General features: G+C 37.4%; 1 protein-coding gene and 1 non-coding gene across 2 annotated transcripts; one reads left to right on the top strand and one right to left on the bottom strand.

Moving 5' to 3' along the window:
• Nucleotides 1-10,366: 10,366 nt before the first annotated feature.
• Nucleotides 10,367-10,474, bottom strand: LOC118344388. The gene has a single exon (XR_004798161.1). It is a non-coding gene; the product is annotated as a small nucleolar RNA R71 (small nucleolar RNA).
• Nucleotides 10,475-10,544: 70 nt separating this feature from the next.
• LOC109019342 lies at nt 10,545-12,254 on the top strand. The gene is made up of 3 exons (XM_019001621.1): nt 10,545-10,733; nt 11,140-11,212; nt 11,962-12,254. The coding sequence occupies exons 1-3, from the start codon at nt 10,545-10,547 to the stop codon at nt 12,252-12,254; spliced, it is 555 nt and encodes a 184-aa protein (XP_018857166.1).
• The last annotated feature ends 6,959 nt before the right edge of the window (nt 12,255-19,213 follow it).

The raw sequence follows: 19,213 nt of genomic DNA, 5'->3' as shown, positions 1-19,213 counted from the left end.
CTTTTTTTTTTTTCTTTTCTTTTTTTCCAAAAGTGCTTCTTTAATCCGGCTTCTTCCTCTTCTCCAAAAATCGGTCCTTGTCCCGATTATTTAACCTATTCTTCTCTTCTATGAGCTGGTCAGCGTTCTCTATTCTATTTAGTAAAGAGGGCTCCGATGAGCTCTCATTGGTCTTGGGCACCTCCTCAGTGTTCGAGCGTACCGTCCTCTTGCATTTCATCATGGTTGTCTAAACCTGTAATAACTTCTACCATTCTGGGTGGGGGAATGGTAGTGGAAATTACCATAATGAAATTTTGAAAAATCTCAGCAAGTAAACAGTCAACATACAGAAGATATCACCAGCATATATAAGTAAACCACAAATGAATGCATGGACATGAACTTTGAAGTAAAAACTTTGACATATGCAACATAGACTTTTAATAAAACATCTTTTCATCTTTTAGACTTCTTAACACATGTTCATATCATTTGAGCTCGGGTACTTGTTCTTGTCATAACATATCTTGCTATTCTTATCATTTCATAACATATCATGTTATTCTTATCATTTCATAACATTTTCATATTGTGATCATATCACATCATAACATATCATGGCATAATGTAACATATCATGGCATATCATAACATATCATGGCATGTCATATCGTATAATAACATGGAACTCAAATGTCTTGTTCGTTTCATGATTCAAATCGATGGATACCACACGGCTCCCCTACGCACCGTGTATTCCTCGCTAGTTACCGCATCAACCAACGATCAACTTGATCAAGGTGACTACTCATAACATAAACATATTCTTTTACGGCAGTTCGCTTACTTTGCCTTCACCGTTTGATACCCACTAGCTTTAGGTGCAATCTCGCTTTGGTATCATTTCCTTAAGGAATCATTCAAGATCCGTCGACTGTACTTTGTCGACCCAGGGGTCTCCACTCGACTTTAAACACTCCAAAGTGGACAAGGAGTTCCACTAGGGCATTTCTCGATCCTAGCAGTTGGGGTCATGATAAAACATGTTTTGACTCTTTTCCTTTTGAAAACATAGACTCATATGCATGAGACATGGATACATGATGCTACACTTTATCATACTCATGTAACATGTGAAAACGAAAATACATATGGCCCAATCTGCAATATGCATCTCACAATATGGCTTGAAAACATTACAACATACAATCATATGATGAATACATGTAAACATAGTTAAATCATACTTGTCCAAACACAAAACATATTCGGATACCCTTGATATAGCCTTGGCCGATTCATACAAGTCCTCCAAACATGAATTTTCATCATCACAACACATATACTCATGCTTCTACACATTCATATATCAAAACAAGCATGCATAGTACATATACATGTCAAAACCGAAACCCTAACATGGCATATTCGAAATACACTTCAACAAACCATCATGAAAAATATAGCATCTTATCCTTTCATCAAAATTGAGCATACATATAACAAGATAAGAATATTCAAGCAATGATAAACAAACAAGAGTTCACGAAATATGTATAAGCATTTTCAAAAGTAAGTTGGAAGTTTACTTACAAAATTCGATGTATAAAATAGCAAATCTGAAAATATATACAAGACACATTAGAAGATGACTAGAGAAACCCTAGTCTCAAAATATGGGTGAGTGTGAGTGTCTAAGGTTTTTGAAAATGCTTTTTCATGGAATAAACCATAGAATCTGAAATCCTTAAAAACAAAAACCCTAGCCTTTCTTCCAATTGGTGGTTGTGGCCTTCATTCCCTCTATACTTCGTGTTCATGTGCTTAAAATAAAAAGAATATTTCGGGTTCTTCCTTTTCTTGAAGAAAAACCCTAGTTTCTAAAGTGAAAGTGTGTGTCCATGTGGAAAAACCCTAGAACTGAAACTTGTTGGTTTCCCTCTTGGTTGTGCGTCTATTGTGCAAGAAATAGTGGAATAGTTCTTACCTCCTTGTGCTCCTCCTCTAGCTGAGAGGTTGAAGAAGTATTCTTGATAATTTTCGAAATGGTGAAGAGAATGGTGGCGTTTGCTTGGTGAGAAAGTGTGATAAAGTGTAAGAACTAGAGAGCATGTAGTGGTGGTCAAGATTCCTTAGAAGCAAAGTTGTGAACTTGAGCAAAAGTCTCCATCCCTTATATAAAAGTCTCCATCCCTTCTTGAGATCCCAAAGGCCTTGTACATGGATGCCACTTGGCTTCTTGACAAAGAGTCTCTTCCACTTCCCTCTGATGGGATGGCATTGGAAAATCAAAAGTCCTTACATGTGGCGTGTGGCCTCCTAAAACTGAAACCCTCTCTTCCCTCTTTGCCCTTCTTCTTTTGTCTAGGTAATGTACTTAGTGGTAAAAAGGTCAAAACACAAAACCCAATCTTCCTTGGAACTCTACCTTGTGTGCATGGTTGCCATGTGGCAAATGGAGCGTGCGTTCCTTGTGTTGGCCGAAACCCTAGCTCTTCCCTAGGTGATCTTTGGCCTTCCTCATGCTTGTGTCATCGCCCCCTCTCTCTCTTTGTTGCTCTTCCAACATTCTTCTAGAACATGCCTTTTTCTCTTTCCAAGTAAGATCTTCTTGGAACTCCAAGGGTTTCTCCCCATGCTTGACAAGTGTCATTACAGAAATGGGGCCTTGCATGTGGGCGTGTAAGCCCTAATCCTGATGACCTCATCTTCCACTCACTCCTTCTAGAACCTCATGCATGCTAAACAAGTGTCACACTTGCCATTTTCCTAGGTTCCATTCTAGAAAAGAACAACTTATTCCTCTTATGCCATGTGGCACCTCAGCCAACCTTTAGAAATCACTTTGGACTTCCAAACCCTAATTCCAACCTAGTTGGCTGAAATCCACATGGGCCTTTGTGGGCTTTTTAAGTCTAGAACTCTAAGGTCCAAAATGAATCATACCTTAAGGCTCTCTTCTAACACTTAGCATTTATCCAATAACTAAAATATTATCAAATAAAAGTATGAATAGGGACTTGGCAAAGTCCGGGCTCTCATAGTTCTTTAATAAATTTATTAGTCTTTCGATGTACAAAAGAAATAAATAAGGAGATAAAGGATCTCCTTGCCTCAAGCCTCTACTAGGAATAATTGGGCCTTTAGGATTCCCATTCACAAGCACTGAAAAAGTTATTGCTCTCACACACTTGATTATGATGATAATCAGATTAGGAGCAAAACCAAGGGTAGGCATAATCTTATTCAAACAATCTCACTCTACTCTATCATAAGCCTTGCTCATATCTAGTTTAAGAGACATAAAACATTTCTTTCCTCTTCTCTTATTTCTAAGAAAGTGTATGAGCTCATAAGCAATAAGAACATTGTCAGTGATTTGTCTTCCAAGGACAAAAGCACTTTAGGACTCAGAAATAACCACAGGCAGAACCTTCTTAAGTCTATTTGCAAAAACTTTTGATATGATCTTATAAAGAACATTGCAAAGACTAATTGGTCAAAAATCAACAACTTTTAAAGGAGATTGTTTCTTAGGAATCAATGTAATAAAAGTATGGTTTAAATCCTTAGGAAACTCACTAGAATTTAAAGCAAGCAACACTGACTTTGTAACTGAACTCCCTATAATTCTCCAATATTTCTAGAAAGAAATAGGGGACATCCTATCTAGACCAGGTACCTTGGAAGGGTGCATATGTTTGAGTGCTTGCTCCACTTCCTCTGCCATATAAGGTTTCAAAAGATCTTAATTCATCTTATTAGTCACTTTGGCTTCAATTGGAAGCAGAATATCATCCACTTCCACATAATCTATAGTTGTAAAGAAAGACTAAAAATAATCAGTTATGAGAGCATCCATCTGAGTCCCTTTTTCCAACTTCCCAAGTCATCTTGCCATCTTAGGATCTTGTTCTTATTTCTTCTAATGGTAGCTTTTGAGTGAGAAAATTTAGAATTTTGATCACCCTCTTTCAGCCAGGGAACTCGAGATCTTTGTTCCCACATGATTTCATCCCTCTCTAACCATTTTTGTACCTCAGCTCGTGCTAACTGTTGTTCTGAAACTTTTAAGAAAGTAGGATCAACATCTTGAAGTTCTTTTAATCTCAGTTTTGCATTATGGAGTTCCTTCTGCACATTACCAAATTTGGATTGATTCCATAAAGTCAAATCTTTAGCAGATTTAGAGACTCTGCCCATTATTTCATACAAAGAATTTGGGCCACCAACATTATTCCACCCTTTCTCAATGATATTAGCACACTCCTTATCCCCCACCCACAAAGCTTCAAATCTGAACAATTTCTTTCCACAATTATAAACTAGACCTTCATCCATATCAATCCACAATGGCAAGTGATCTAAGTAGGCAGCCACACCATGAGTAACACTCATATTAGGAAACAAATCACACCACTTTGAATTAGCCAGAAAACGATCCAATCTCTCACCGATACCCTCATCCCCTTCCTTCTTATTACACCATGTAAATGGAGATTCGAAATAACCAAGATCTCTGAGCTTCCAATAAGAGATAACAGTCCTAAAATATTCCATTTGCTTCTCATCTCTATTACTAGCCCCACATTTCTCAGATAAAGTGAGTATTTCATTGAAGTCCCCAAAACTAACCAAGCCTTCTCCTCTCTACGACATAAAGACTTAATAAGATTCCAAGTTTCCCATCTATGAAAAGTATATGGGTGTCCATAAACACCCATGAGGAACCATTCCAAATTATTCACAACATCAATTGTAATCTTTGCATCAACATGAAATTTTGAAAAACTTAAAACTATAAGGTCAATTTCATTCTTCCATAACACGGCAAGACCACCACTCTGACCCTCACAGTCAATAACAAAGCAATTTTGAAAACCAATTTTAAACTTAGATTGATTCATTTGACGAGCTTTTAATTTTGTTTCTTGCAAGAACAAATATCAGGAGCTTCCTTCTTGACTAGGTCTCAAAGAGTGTGAATTCCACATGAGTTTCCAAGCCCACGGGAATTCCAGCTAAGGATTTTTATTGATCCCGGAGGGACTGTCAAACAGCCTCCACTGATATCTCAGTCTGATAATTCGACTGAACATGAAGCTTCTTCCTCCCATGATCATCTTCAACTTCCACCTCTGAATCTTGCCTCTTCCTTTTGCATAGAACAAACTCCTTCTCCTCCCTCAGTTTGACCACTTCGACAGTTTTCTTTCTCCTCCTCCCTTTCTCAGTCTTTCCATTAAGTGGCCTTGTAATGAGGCTTGGAACAGGGGTATCCTCTTTGGATAACGCTTCAAATGGGCCCAAGCCCATAGGTAAAGGCACAAATATTTGAACTTCATTTAAGACTTTTCCACCCACTTTGTCACCACCCTACATAGCCGTTACCCAAGGTGATTTTCCTTTTCCTACCCTTACTCCTAGATTCCTGCAACCATCTTTCATAATTTGTGGAACATCACCAGAAATCTTCTCAATCCCACTAACTCCACCCGCCGAATATTCCTCCATAAAATCAACACTACCTATTTTGAAACTGAATCCATAAATTTTGGTGCTTTAGTTGGAATCCCATTACTCCTTGCTGGAGAATTGTCCACCACTGGACCCTACGATGGGACTGGAGTTCGATATATGTTTCCTTTCACTTCTGGTTGGCATTTTCCTCCTTGCCGATCATTGGAAAGACCTACTCTTAGCCATTGCCCGTAGGGAGATCCCTCTGTCTCGTACACTATTTTTTCAGCATCCCACTTTCCACAATTTCGATGATTATGACCCAGAACAACACAATAATAACGAAAACCTGGCAATCACTCATAAGAGAAATGAACCCAGCAAGGCTTTCCTATTCCCACATTGATTATTTTCTGACGTTGGAGAGGTTTTGTAATATTGATACAGATCCTTACTTGCATATACTCCCCCCATCTCAACTTCCCTTTATCCAAATCAACTTCCATCACCTTAGCCAAGGAACTCCCAATAAGGTTGCCAATATATGAATTATGAGCCATAAGGGTTTTTTTTTTTTTTTTTTTAAAGAGAGGATAGTCACATGTCCAATAGTGGCCTCCGCCCAAGTTTATTGAGAGAACCTCACTTCTGGTGGATGAGAGACCGTGGTAACATCAAAAATCACTTGGGGGTTTACAAGATAAAACATAAAATACCAAACCCAGGTGACAAAAATCAGAATACCAAAAAGAACTCTACAAACATCTCTACTACATAAAAACAAAATGATCATCTCAATCTAATATAAGGCAAACCCAAATTATCCATGCGAATAAGTCCACTTATGTATCCATACAAGTCCTCAGATCCATAAAATACTAAATTCACGCTTTGAGTTCCCTCTTTTTCCAAATGATCCACCACCATGTTAGCTTCCCGAGAAATATGACAAAACCGAGCATTAATCTCTTGAGCAATCTCTTTGATTTCTTCCCAATAATCCCATAAAAACCAATAATGACAAATTCCTGATGCAAGCCAACCAATGATAATGCTTGAATCCGATTCCACTAAAGCATCTCTCAATCTCAATCTTCGACAGAAGTGAAGTCCATCAAGTAATGCTTTACATTTTGCAATATTATTCGTCGCATTTCCATAATGATGTGTAAAACCTGCTATCGTTGTTCCTGAAGAATTTCTTATGATACCCCCCCACCTGACTCTCCCAGGTTACCAAAAGATCTACCATCAACATTCAATTTCACCCTTCCCCTATTCGGTTTCTTCCAATAAATAAAATTCGGTCTTTTACCAACAATAGGAGCAATCGGAATATTATTATCCTCTAACACCAACCGATCATTAGAACCCATAGACTGAAAATTTTTTAATTGAGAAGTAGCATCTCTAATTAAAACATTAACATTATGTATGACATTATCAGCACTAAAAATCATACCTTCCATACGCGAGTCACATCGAGCTCTCCATAATGCCCTGGAAATCAAACTTCGAATAACCCCACGAACCTAACCAACTTGAGAATTCAATGAAGCACGCCGCCACCAAAAATTAACCATACCTTCCCAACTTCATATCAACAAAAGCCTTATATGACAACATTTTGCAAAAAAAACTCCAAATCAATTGAGCACCATCCCCTTCACATAACATATGATTAAGAGATTCCACTTGAGGCCTCACACATCATTGACACTTCGATGCCAGCAAAATTCCCAGTTTTTTTACAATATCATCAACTGGAATAACTATTCTATTAGCTCGCCAACAGAAAAAATAAACTTTCTTCGGCAACTCCTTCTACCACTACCACTTCTTCCAATCACAACTTTGCCCACGTTGTCTAATAATTTCCCAAGCTGATTGGGTAGTGAAGGTACCATCAATAGAATGTGTCCAAATGCACACATCTTGACCTTGTCAAATTAGGATTCCTGAGTCACAAATTTTTCTCCAAGTATTATGTGGCACCAACTCTTGAACCACAGCAACCTTCGGCCCTTTTTCATCAAAAAAATTACTCAGCAATAAGTCACTCCTTCCAATTACCAGGATAGAAGCAATCAGAGGACCCTCCCCCAACCATTTGTCCATCCAAAAATTAATTTGGCCTTCCCAAACAATCCATTTAGAATTCCATAACACTATAGGCATAAGAGACATAATTCACCTTTCTTCAACAACATAATCTTGTAAATATGTTCATTTCTAACGTATTTTTTTCAAAAGAAATTCGCCCACATAGAGTCTCCATTCATCAACTTCCAAGCAAACTTCATAAGCAAAGAATCTTGAACTTCAAGAAGATCCCGAATGCCCAAACCCCCCCTCCTCAACCAGTTTACAAATCGTCTTCAATGAAATCCATTTCCCGCTTCTAGATTTCTACCGATGAACCCCAAAGAAAATCTAAAAAAAAATTCTTTAAAGCCTGGAAAACAGCCTTTGGTAAACTCAATATTGATAGCATATGAATCGGTATGCTATTTAAAACATGCTTAATAAGAATAATTTTGCCCCCAAAGGACAGGAATTTGCTCTTCCATCCTGCTAATTTTTTCTGAATTCTAGTCAGCAAAAAATGAAACATAGAAATCTTCAATCACCCCACATGAAGAGGAACTCCCAAATAAGTACAAGGCCATGATCCTTCCTCAAAACCAGAAATCCTTTTAATATCATTCTTGCAAGCCATGGAAATCAAATAAGATAAAAGCACCGAAGACTTTTGCAGACTATACAGCTGGCCAGAAAATCCTTCATATCTATGCAATGTGTCCATGAGATTCCTGATTGATGCCTTACCTCCATTTGAAAAAATTAGAATATCATCCACATACAATAAATGAGAGATAAGGGTACCTGATGAGTATACGAAAGTGCTCTCTAAATACCCTATTATTGGACTAAAATGCTAAAACGTGAATAGAAATCATTGGAATTAATGTGTATCATCAATTGAGTTTCTATTTACTTTAAGATATTTCTAAACATAATTTTTTATGTTTAATTTCATATTCCACAAAAGGGAAGGATATGCATGCATTTTGACTTGGGACGCAACTCATCATATTAATTTGCTTTTTGTTTTTACGCAAGTTGAGATTATTTAATTTATTATTCTTGTGGATGCAGCAGCAAGGCTAGAGAGGATTTGGCACGAGCTGGCAACGGAACTACATGCAGCTTTCACGCGAGACCCAGCACTCAGTAGTTTTTGAGCTTTATCCTTCTCAAAACGCAAGCACGCGGTTTGGCTTTAGAAGCTGGAATGAAACACGGACGTGAGGAAGCTGTTGGCTATTAGACATGAGACAAGGAGCAGCTTCATTTATTCTTGGACGTGGGACCAAAAGAAACGGAGTTGTTCAATAAAAAAGGAGTTTTTGGACGCATGCAAGATGGAGCAGCTAGTTGGCCCTTGGACGGCACATTTTGCTTTTAGACATGAAGGGGAAAAGGGAGATAGAGGTATCAGGACAGACTTAAGAGGAAAAGACAAAATTAATTTCCATGGCCATTGTTTGTTTTATTTTTCTCTTGAGATTTTTGTTGTCCATTATAATTATGGGTAACAAAATTCTCAAGTAGGGCTAAGGATGAACTTGCACATTAGATAATATTTTTAATTTATTTTTAATTTATGTATTTGATTTTCAATTACTAAAACTCTTTTGTTTTATCATTCTCAATTCATTGTTGATGTTTTCTTCTTCGAATAATTATAGAATTTATTTTGTTTATAGATTCAATCATGCTTTTTCTACTGAATGGATTAGCTATTTGATTATGTTTGGATCAAATATTTATCTATATTGATTTAATTCTTTGCTGCAATATCGCTCCCTGAGCATATTGTCGTCGTTGGATTTTTTCAATAGTGATAATAATATACGTATTTTAAAAGTGGTGAATGATTTTTCAAATGGTTACATTTGATTTAATTTTGGTTTATAAATCTATACTTTCCGATTGGAAATTTTGGAAATTGAGTTTCCAATTAAGTTATTCAATGAATTAAGAAAAATAGAAACACCAGATTTGTGCAAGGGATTCCCAACGCTTTACTGTTCGTCAAATTTGAGTACTTTTTCCGTTAATCACTTTGCTTCACTTTAATTTGCATTTAAACTTAATCCTTATTCTCCATTAATCATTTAATATTTTTCTTTAGTTTCTTTGTTCTTTCTGCTATTCTTTTAATTTGTCTATCTGTGAAATCGACACCCCAAAGCTATGCTACAACTACATTTTGGAGTCGTTGCCAGGGAGACAGTAGAAGAATTGCTAGATATTTTTCTTTTCAGCAGTTTGTAAAGGCAATAACTTCGTTCCTTTTTTTAGCTTGCTGCATTTTTTTTTCTTCTTTCTTTTCAGAGTATTTTTATTTTTTTAGTATTTTGTTACCTTGCATGCACAGATATAGAGACACCTTGGGTAGATTTGCTTGTAGGTCTGTGTTAAAGTCAGAATCAAAATTTTTAAATCCTTTATTTGACAATCGATCCAGTCCCGTAGAAATGAGTAAACACGAAAATCAACCCACTAGAACTCTTTAGGATTACCTCCACCCTACACGCAAAGCCACACCATCATGCATAATGTTTTCAGCTAATACTCGCCTAATGGATTTAAAAACATGGATGATATAGTTACTCTCTACTTTTCATGACTTGGAAAATGAAAATCCATATGTGCACATTAAGGAGTTTAAGGAAGTAGTTGTAACTTTTCATAGTCAAAATATAACTGATGACGTTGTGAGACTTAAGTTCTTTCCTTTCTCTTTGAAGGATGGAGCTAAGAGTTGGTTATACTCAGTAAGACCACGATCTATTGGATCATGGAATGAGATGTATAAGGTCTTCTTTGATAAATATTTTCTCTAACATAAGACCAACGATTTAAAAAGGCAAATCTCCACCTTTGTACAAAAGGACAGTGAGATTTTGTATCAATCTTGGGAGAGATTTAAGGAGTTGTTGAGTATGTGTCCTCACCATGGGTATGAGAACTGGCACTTAGTGAGCTATTTTTATGAGGGACTTACACCTAGAGAATGCCAATTGGTGGAGATGATGTGTAATGGTGAGTTCTTACAGAAAGATCCTAATGAGGCCATAGAATACCTCAATGAGCTTGCTGAAAAAGCTCACATTTGGACTAGACCTAGTGCTACCGAGAGCACAAATACATCACGACCTACAGGAAACCCAAATGGTGGTAGAATTTACCATTTCAGGGAAGAGGATAACCTAAAGGCTAAGGTTGAGATGCTCACTAGGGAGCTAGATGTGTTAAAGACTAAGGATATAAAGCCAACACACGTGGCTAATCATGCAGAGTTCTTTTGGACCATGTTTTGTGTGTGGCGGGGTAGATCCCCCCGCCCAAGAGTGTCCCACATTTTTTGAGATGAGGAACAAATGTAATGCCTTGGGTATGTACAAGAAGTCTTTTACACCTTTCTCTAATACCTATAATCCAGGATGCCGCAATCACCCCAATTTTAGCTAAAAGTTTGAAAACCAACCACCTGCACAACCCCTTAGATCATATCCTGCACCATGTCATACACCTTCATCTTCTAGGAGTCCCTTAGAAGTTACCTTACATGCTTTTATTGAGGCACATGATAAAACTAATCAAAAGTTTGAATCTTTGATTACACAGGTTATTCAAGAAAACAAGGAGATAAAGAGCCATGTATCCAAGTTGATGAGCTCTTTGAGTGTGAATGAGCGTGGTTAGTTCCCTTCCCAAGCTCAATCCACACCCCAAGGTCAACATATGGCTCAGGGAGATTTGAAGAGGTCAATGTCATTGTGACACGAAGTAGTAAATCCTTACAAATCCCAACAATTGATAAACCAGAGGATGTTGAAGAGGAACAAAGCAATGATAGTACCAACTTGCCCAAGGATGCCGAGGTAATTAAGAGCCTAATTAAGGTGCCATTTCCTCAAACTTTAAAATCTGGTACGTGAACTTTGGATTCTAGCAATGAAATCTTGGAGAACCTTAGGTAGGTAAAGATCAATCTTCCTCTTTTGCATGTTATTAAACAAGTTCTTACTTCTGTAAAAGTTCTCAAAGATTTGTGTACAGTTAGGAGGAAGCACTATGTTAAGAATATAGCATTCCTGACAGAGCAAGTTAGTGCTCTAATTGAGAAGTGAATTCCTCTTAAGTACAAGGATCCTAGTTGTCTAACCATTGCATGTAATATTGGGAATCATTAGTTTGGGTAAAAGTTGCTAGATTTAGGAGCTCGTGTAAATTTGATGCCTTATTCCATTTATTTGTAGCTTGTTTTGGGTGAAATTAAGCCCACTTTTGTTGTGCTTCAATTGGTGGACTGTTTAGTTAAGAAACTGAGAGGGATAGTTGAGGATGTTTTGATCAAAATTGACAAGTTTTACTACCCTATTGATTTTTTAATTTTGGATACTCAATCGATTGTTGAGTCTAACTCTAAGATTCTTCTCATATTAGGTAGATCTTTCCTTGCTACGGCTAATGCACTTATAAACTACAGGAATGGGCTAAAGAAACTATCTTTTGCAAACATGACCATGGATGTCAACATATTCCACATCAGTAAGCAGCCCAGGGAGGATGATGAGTGTCAACAAACATACATGATCAACGCACTCATAGACAAGGAAGTTCACACAACTCATGATTTTGATCCCCTTGAATATTTCCTTGTTAATTATGAGTTTGATACTATTAGTGATTCATCTGATGATGATATTTGTGCTATTTGTTATGAAACTCAAGATTAGTGAACACAGACTTGGCAACCGAAATTTGAGGAGTTGCCTAAGAAAAATGAAAAAAAAATTACTTCAAGCGTGGAGAGTCCCAAATTGGAATTGAAACCACCTCCCTCAGGTTTAAAGCATGCATTTCTTGGCCTAGGTGACGCTTCTCCTATTAGTATTTCTTCGAAATTGAATGCAGGTAAGCTCAAAAAATTTCAGTCGATTGAGTCAGAGGAGTTGAGAAATGATGTTTATGCGAACTCTAAAATCTATAAGGCTAAAATGAAAGCGTTTCATTATAAAAATATTCTTCGAAAGAGGTTTAGGCCCAATAACCGAGCATACTTATATGATTCTAGACTTCACAAGCACCCAGAAAAACTTCGACCTAAGTGGATTGGCCCCTTTGTAGTGAAACATATTTTTGAAAACGGGGCGGTAGAAATAGAGGACCTAGGGATGGCCAGGTCTTTAAAGTAAATGGTAAACATCTTAAAATCTTTAGTGGTAGACAAGTGCCTGAAGTGAAGTGGAAGACATTCCACTTGCAAACCCGGTCTATCAACCTTGACCACACCATGCAGTTATGTTTCTTTTTATTTGTTTCCTTTTGTTTTGTTTTGTTTTCATTTCATTCATTTTCTTTCTTTTTTTGTTTGTTTTTATTTTCCTTGTTTTCTGTTTACATGATAGTGTCAATTCTCCATTTCAGTTTACCATCTCTTATGCTTACTAGGTTGCCCACATCACACATCAAGTGTATTCTACTCTTTTTAGTTACTCACCATTCAAATTTGATTCTTAAACACTAAGGACAATGTTTCATTTAAGTTGGGGTGTGGTGGCGCAAATTCAGTATTTAAAATGCTTGTTAAAATTATGTGGCATATTTTTCATTTCAATTTTTTTAAATTTGCATCACACGTGCATTCTTTCCATATGTGTACTCATTCTCATTCATAGCCATCTTCGTGAATTCACCAAACCCACCATAATCATGTTTTACTAAAGCATTCACAGAACCCCTAATGCACTCATCCAAGCTTTATGGTAAGATGGTGGTTTGACACATTTAGCTAGAGAACTCTTTTGCTTAAGTATTCATGTGAGTTTTGGAGAGGATTGAGAGCATACAAATGCAGTAAATTGTGATAGGCATCTATTGATCTGTTGAATTGGGCACTTCTTTTGAGATATACTTGGGATATGACGAAGGTTAACTTAGGATTAACGTTTGCGCCTTTCAAACTAACCCTTTCCATCATAGACCCCTAGTAGCCAACTTTGAGCCAATAAACACATGTAGCTTTTTCCTTTCATATGCCCACATCATCCATGCCTCTCCACATTAGAGTATAGCTTATACACTGATTTTTCTATCCTTTTTACTTCCAAGTGTATACTAAGTGTGAAATTTGCATTTTCTTTCTTTTGTGTTTGTTTTCTCAAAAAAAAAAAAAAAAAAAAGGTAGAAATTGCAAGAATACCAAAGTGGCGTGTGTTTGTTCACCAAATTGTTGAAAAATACAAAAAAAAAAAAAAAAAAAAAAAAAAAAAAAAAGAGAGAAGAGGAAGAAGAAGGAAAAATCAATATTATTCGATGATCTGAAAAGTTGGAGAATACATCAAGTGAGAAGTGTGGTCTACTGAGATATTTAATAAGATTCCCTTTGTATGTACTTGAAAGTTTTTTAATCATTTTCATCCTTTTTTTTCATATAGCCCCGAGCCTAAGCCACGTTACAACCTTTTGTGTTGACCGTTTTGATCCTAAGTAAGTTTTTGGAAAGAGTGCTGGAAGTCTCATTTGTTAGTGTTCTTATCATAAGATCAATGTTTTTTGTTGCTTGTATATAATTAATTGCCTAATTCCCCATGAGAGTGTGTGTACACCCATTGTCAACTTCATAGAGAGAATCCTCACACAAAACACTTTTATACCCGTGAGTTATAGAGTTGAACCTTTTGCTTGAGATGTTCTTGATGTTGCATGTGTCAGGGCTTCTGGTTAGATGGATATAGTTTGAAACACACACACACTCTGTGGATTGCTATAGGTGGATTGCTTGTGATAGGGTTATTGAATTCTTAAGATTGCTTTGATACATCAATCTAGAAAGTGTGACTTGGTAGCCTTTGTGTGTGATTTTCTTTGGTTTCTTTCATCTCTTTTGTATAGAAATTGTTAGGGACTAGCAATAAGCAAGTTGTGGGGTGTGATGAATATAAGAAAGTGTTCTCTAAATACCCTATTATTGGACTAAAATGCTAAAATCTGAATAGAAATCATTGGAATTAATGTGTATTCTTGAATTGAGTTTCTATTTACTTCGGGATATTTCTAAACATAATTTTTTATGTTTAATTTCAGAGTCCATAAAAGAGAAGGATATGCATGCCTTTTGACTTGGGACGCAACTCATCATATTAATCTGCTTTTCATTTTGACCAATGGATGAAAGTTGAGATTATTTAATTTATTATTCTTGTGGATGCAGCAGCAAAGCTAGAGAGGATTTGGCACGAGCTAGCAACGGAACTACATGCAGCTTTCACGCAGGACCCAGCACTCAACAGTTTTTGGGCTTTATCCTTCTCGAAACACATGCATGCAGTTTAACCTTAGAAGCTGGAATGAAACACGGATGTGAGGGAGCTTTTGGCTATTGGACGTGAGACAAGGAGCAGCTTCATTTTTTCTTGGACGTGGGACCAAAAGAAACGGAGCTACTGAGTGAAAGAGGAGTTTTCGGACGCATGCAAGACGGAGCAGCTATCTGGCCCTTGGATGACACTTTATGGTTTTAGACGTAGAGGGGAAAAGAGAGATAGAGGTATGAGGACGGGCTGAAGAGGAACAGACGAAATTAATTTCCATGGCCGTCATTTGCTTTATTTTTCTCTTGAGATTTTTGTTGTCTATTATATTTATGAGTAACTAAATTCTCAAGTAGGACTAGGGATGAACTTGCACATTAGATGGTATTTTTAATTTATGTATTTGATTTTCAATTACTAAAATTCTTTTGCTTTATCATTCTCAATTCATTGTTGATGTTTTCTTCTCCGAATAATCATAGAATTTATTCTGTTTATGGATTCAGTCGTGCTTTTTCTATTGAATGGATTAGCTCTTTGATTATGTTTGGATCAATTATTTATCAGTATTGATTTAATTCTTTGCTGCAATGTTGCTTCCTAAGTATATTGCCATCGTTGGATTTTCTCAATAGTGATGATAATTTATGTATTTTAAAAATGATGAATAATTTTTCAAAGGGTTACATTTGGTTTTGTTTTGGTTTATAAATCTATACCTTCTAATTGGGAATTTTGGGAATGAGTTCCCAATTAAGTTTTTTTAATGAATTCAGAATAATTAAAATACCGGATTTGTGAAAGGGATTTCCGACACTTTACTGTTCGTCAAATTTGACTACTTTTTCGTTAGTCACTTTGCTTCACTTTAATTTACATTTAGAATTCATCTTTGTTCTCCATTAATCATTTAATATTTTTCTTTAGTTTCTTTGTTCCTTCTGATATTCTTTTAATTTGTTTCTCTGTGAAATCGACACTCCAAAGTTGTGCTACAACTACTGCGTTATTCTTTGGGCATAATCAGTACCTCCGCCAGGATGAAAAGGATTTATACGACCCAAATTAAACTGCACAAGAAGCATACGGGAAAGAACCTCTTGAGACAAAATAAATAAATAAGGTCATAGATGATCACCTTGTCGAAGTCCACAAGATGTTGGAAAAAATCCTTTTGAACAACCATTTAACATCCCCGAACAAAAATGAGAGGAAATAACATTATAAACCAGATTTCTCCAATTATCAGAGAAACCCAATCTACGTAACACTTCCAAGAGGTACCACCAATTAACATGACCATAAGCCTTGGCCATATCAATCTTTAACATGACATTTCCACCTCGCACCTTCCTATTAATTCCTTGGACCAATGCCTGTGCCAAGGAGATATTATCAAAAATACTCCTACCCTGAATAAACGCTAACTGCTCTGGAGAAATAATTTTTTCAAGAATAGGAGCCAACCGAGAAACCATAATCTTCGTCATGATTTTATATACAACCGAACAAAGACTAATAGGCCAAAATTTTCCAAATCCCAAAGGCTCATCAACCTTAGGAATTAGAACCAAATTTGTAGCACCAAAGAACGTAGAAATAGGTTGTCCTTCAAAAACATCTCTTAGCATCTCCAAAAGATCTTCTTTAACAATATCCCGAGCTATAATAAAGAAACTAGTTGGGAAACCATCAGGACCTGGGCTGCTGTCCACAGGAATAGACCAAAGAGATCTTTTAACCTCCTCCAACGTCAGCACTACACACAAGGACTCATTCTCTTCTAAAGACACTACCAGCTCAAGCAACTTTAATGCCAAATCAAAAATATTTACATCCATGCCAGAAAGAAGCTGCTGGAAAAACATCACCGCACCATCATGTACTTCATCTGATGACTACAAAACTCTACCATCATCTAGAGTCATACGATCAATCTTTTTATTTTTTTTCTTAACTCTCATAGAAGCATGAAAATACTTCGTATTAGAGTCCCCTTCTGAGAGCCATTTAATCCTAGATTTTTTACAAGCCAAGATTTCCTCCCGTTTTACCCAAGTCAAATTATCCTGTTTACACCGCATCAATTCATTTTCAGACTGCACTGAAAAATCTCTACTCCCCTCTTCTTCCAGCCATATGATCCGATCCTCCAACCTTTTAATTTCGACTTCCACACGGCCAAAAACTGCTTGATTCCATTGCTTCAATACTCCTTTCAATTTTTTTAACTTCCTACTTGTAATACCCAGCTCCTTCTTCTTACGTACGCTTCTCTCTTTCTGACGTATGTTTCGTCTTGATGACGTAAGCAAACCCTAACAGCAGAGATTATGTGATCATCTGTCTTTCTCACTACCGACTGCGAGTCACGTTATGCTTGTCGAACCATGATAGCGTGTCTCGAAAGATATCGTGTGACTTCTAGGGCACGCCCGGTGTTTTAAATATGCAAGAAATATTTATAAGGAGTATTTCCATCATTGTTGAATTAAGATTTGATCTTAAATACGACAATCATAATATTATTGAAGAGCTCCAAAAATATTATAATTGCCGGAAATCATAATGATTTCAATTATTTAAGATATTATGGGATTTAAATTATGTTGAGAACTTTTATTAATTAAATGGTTTAACCCTTTTAAATATGTTAAGTGAGACTTCATCATTTTATTAATGATGAAGAATACTATTTTATAAACTAAAGTTAGTTTAAAATAATATCTACCCTAATTCCTCTAAGTGCTTTTAATTAAGTTAATGTTTTACGCATCATCAAATCAGTGTTTTAATTATTCGTCGTTAGATCGTCATGTAGACCCCCAGACGAAAGGACTGGGTTAAATACCCAGACCCCTTTCTTTTCCCTCTCATTTTCCCCGTAACTCTCTCTCCTCCCTCTCTCATTCGGTGTACGAGGTACGCATCTCCTCCACACCGAAGCCTTCCAACGCACAGCCCGGCGCCGCCGTGCATCGCCAGGCCACACCGCCTGCACCAACAGCTTGCTCTCCCTCCGGCGAGTCCAACCATGCCAACCCCTCCACCTCACGCTCCCTCTTCCTCTCCCTTCGAAGTGTGAAGCCCGAATGGGCTTGTGCGCGTAGCGCCGCCGTGCGCCGCCCAATGGCTCCACCGCTCCCACGGCGAGCTCCTCTCCCACCGGCCATCATCCTCCACCGAAGCCAGCCCCTATGAAGCAGTCCTCCCCCTCCTTCCACGGCAAGTGCCCGAAATGGGTCTCTAGCCCATTTCCCACCGTGCGCCGCTGTACGCGGCCACCCACGACCACCATGCGACGCCATGGACCTCCTCTCCCTTTCCCCGAGCTCCTCCATGTGACCCATGGCCGGAAGCTCTCCCTCCACCTCACGGCTCCTCACTCACGCACGCACGGGTTGCACGCCGTGCACCACCGTGCACCGCCACCCATGGCTGATGACCGCCATGTCCAGCCTGTAACAGCCCGCTAGAAATTCATTGGCGGAATTTCTTTTGACTTTAGGACTCTCGTGAAAACCCCATAAGTTTTTACGAATCGACCTATTGCATAGGTTTTAGTCTGTCAACATAGTCAGTGTTATCACTCACTATGCTGCTAGAAATATGAGTTTTATTTATTTGAGGTGGTTAGAAGTGTCAGAATGCATTATGGTCTACGCCATTAGACTCGGTGGATTATTTAGGATTTTATGGCACAATATCCTATTTTCATAATTCCGGACGAAACGTCTGTTGAGAATTGTGAAATTATTTTTAGGGGCACATCGAGGTTGAATTTCGGTATAATATTTTCACTGTAGGTTAATATGAATATTTAGGAATTTTTAGTGTTAAGTTTATGATTCACTTTTTCGAAGTGAATAGTAACCTCGGTAAGCGCACCTATTGCAGTGTTTCGAAATCACAGTGTGGAATGTCCAAATTGGATTAGAGAAGTTTTATTTGGACACTTGGCAAGATCTTAGCCACACTTAGTGAATAATATTAGACACTTGGCACCATGAGGAATGTTTGTTGGATTTGAAGGAATCAAGGTGTGAGATCATGCCACTTAAGCAAAACCTTGTTTCATCTGCTCAACCAAATTGTGCCAGACCAAAGAGGTTTTCAATCCTAGTGAAACCCTAAATGGTGGGAATCCAATTGAAAGCCCAAAAGCTTTGTTGAAATCGAAACCCTAAACGGTTTCCCCAAAACCCTAAAGTTGGCCTCTAAACCCTTTCTAATCCGATTTCTAGCATTGTGTTTAATCACTTGATTAAATCACTTCCACATGCTATTAATCCTTCAAATTTGTGTTAGAACATCATTATCCAACCTTGTTAACCTTGAAAAATTGATTGGACCAAGTGATATTGGATTTGGGCTTGATAGCA

This window comes from Juglans regia, chromosome 13 (genome assembly GCF_001411555.2).
Source record: "Juglans regia cultivar Chandler chromosome 13, Walnut 2.0, whole genome shotgun sequence".
Lineage (NCBI taxonomy): Eukaryota > Viridiplantae > Streptophyta > Magnoliopsida > Fagales > Juglandaceae > Juglans > Juglans regia.
This window is presented reverse-complemented; position numbering and strand designations above follow the sequence as displayed.

Coding starts and splice junctions, on each gene's coding strand:
- LOC109019342 (XM_019001621.1), top strand. CDS start 10,545: ATGTGTAATGGTGAGTTCTTACAGAAAGATCCTAATGAGGCCATAGAA. Junction 10,734..11,139: donor AGGATAACCTAAAGGCTAAG/GTTGAGATGCTC, acceptor TTGATTACACAG/GTTATTCAAGAAAACAAGGA. Junction 11,213..11,961: donor TTTGAGTGTGAATGAGCGTG/GTTAGTTCCCTT, acceptor TTCTCATATTAG/GTAGATCTTTCCTTGCTACG.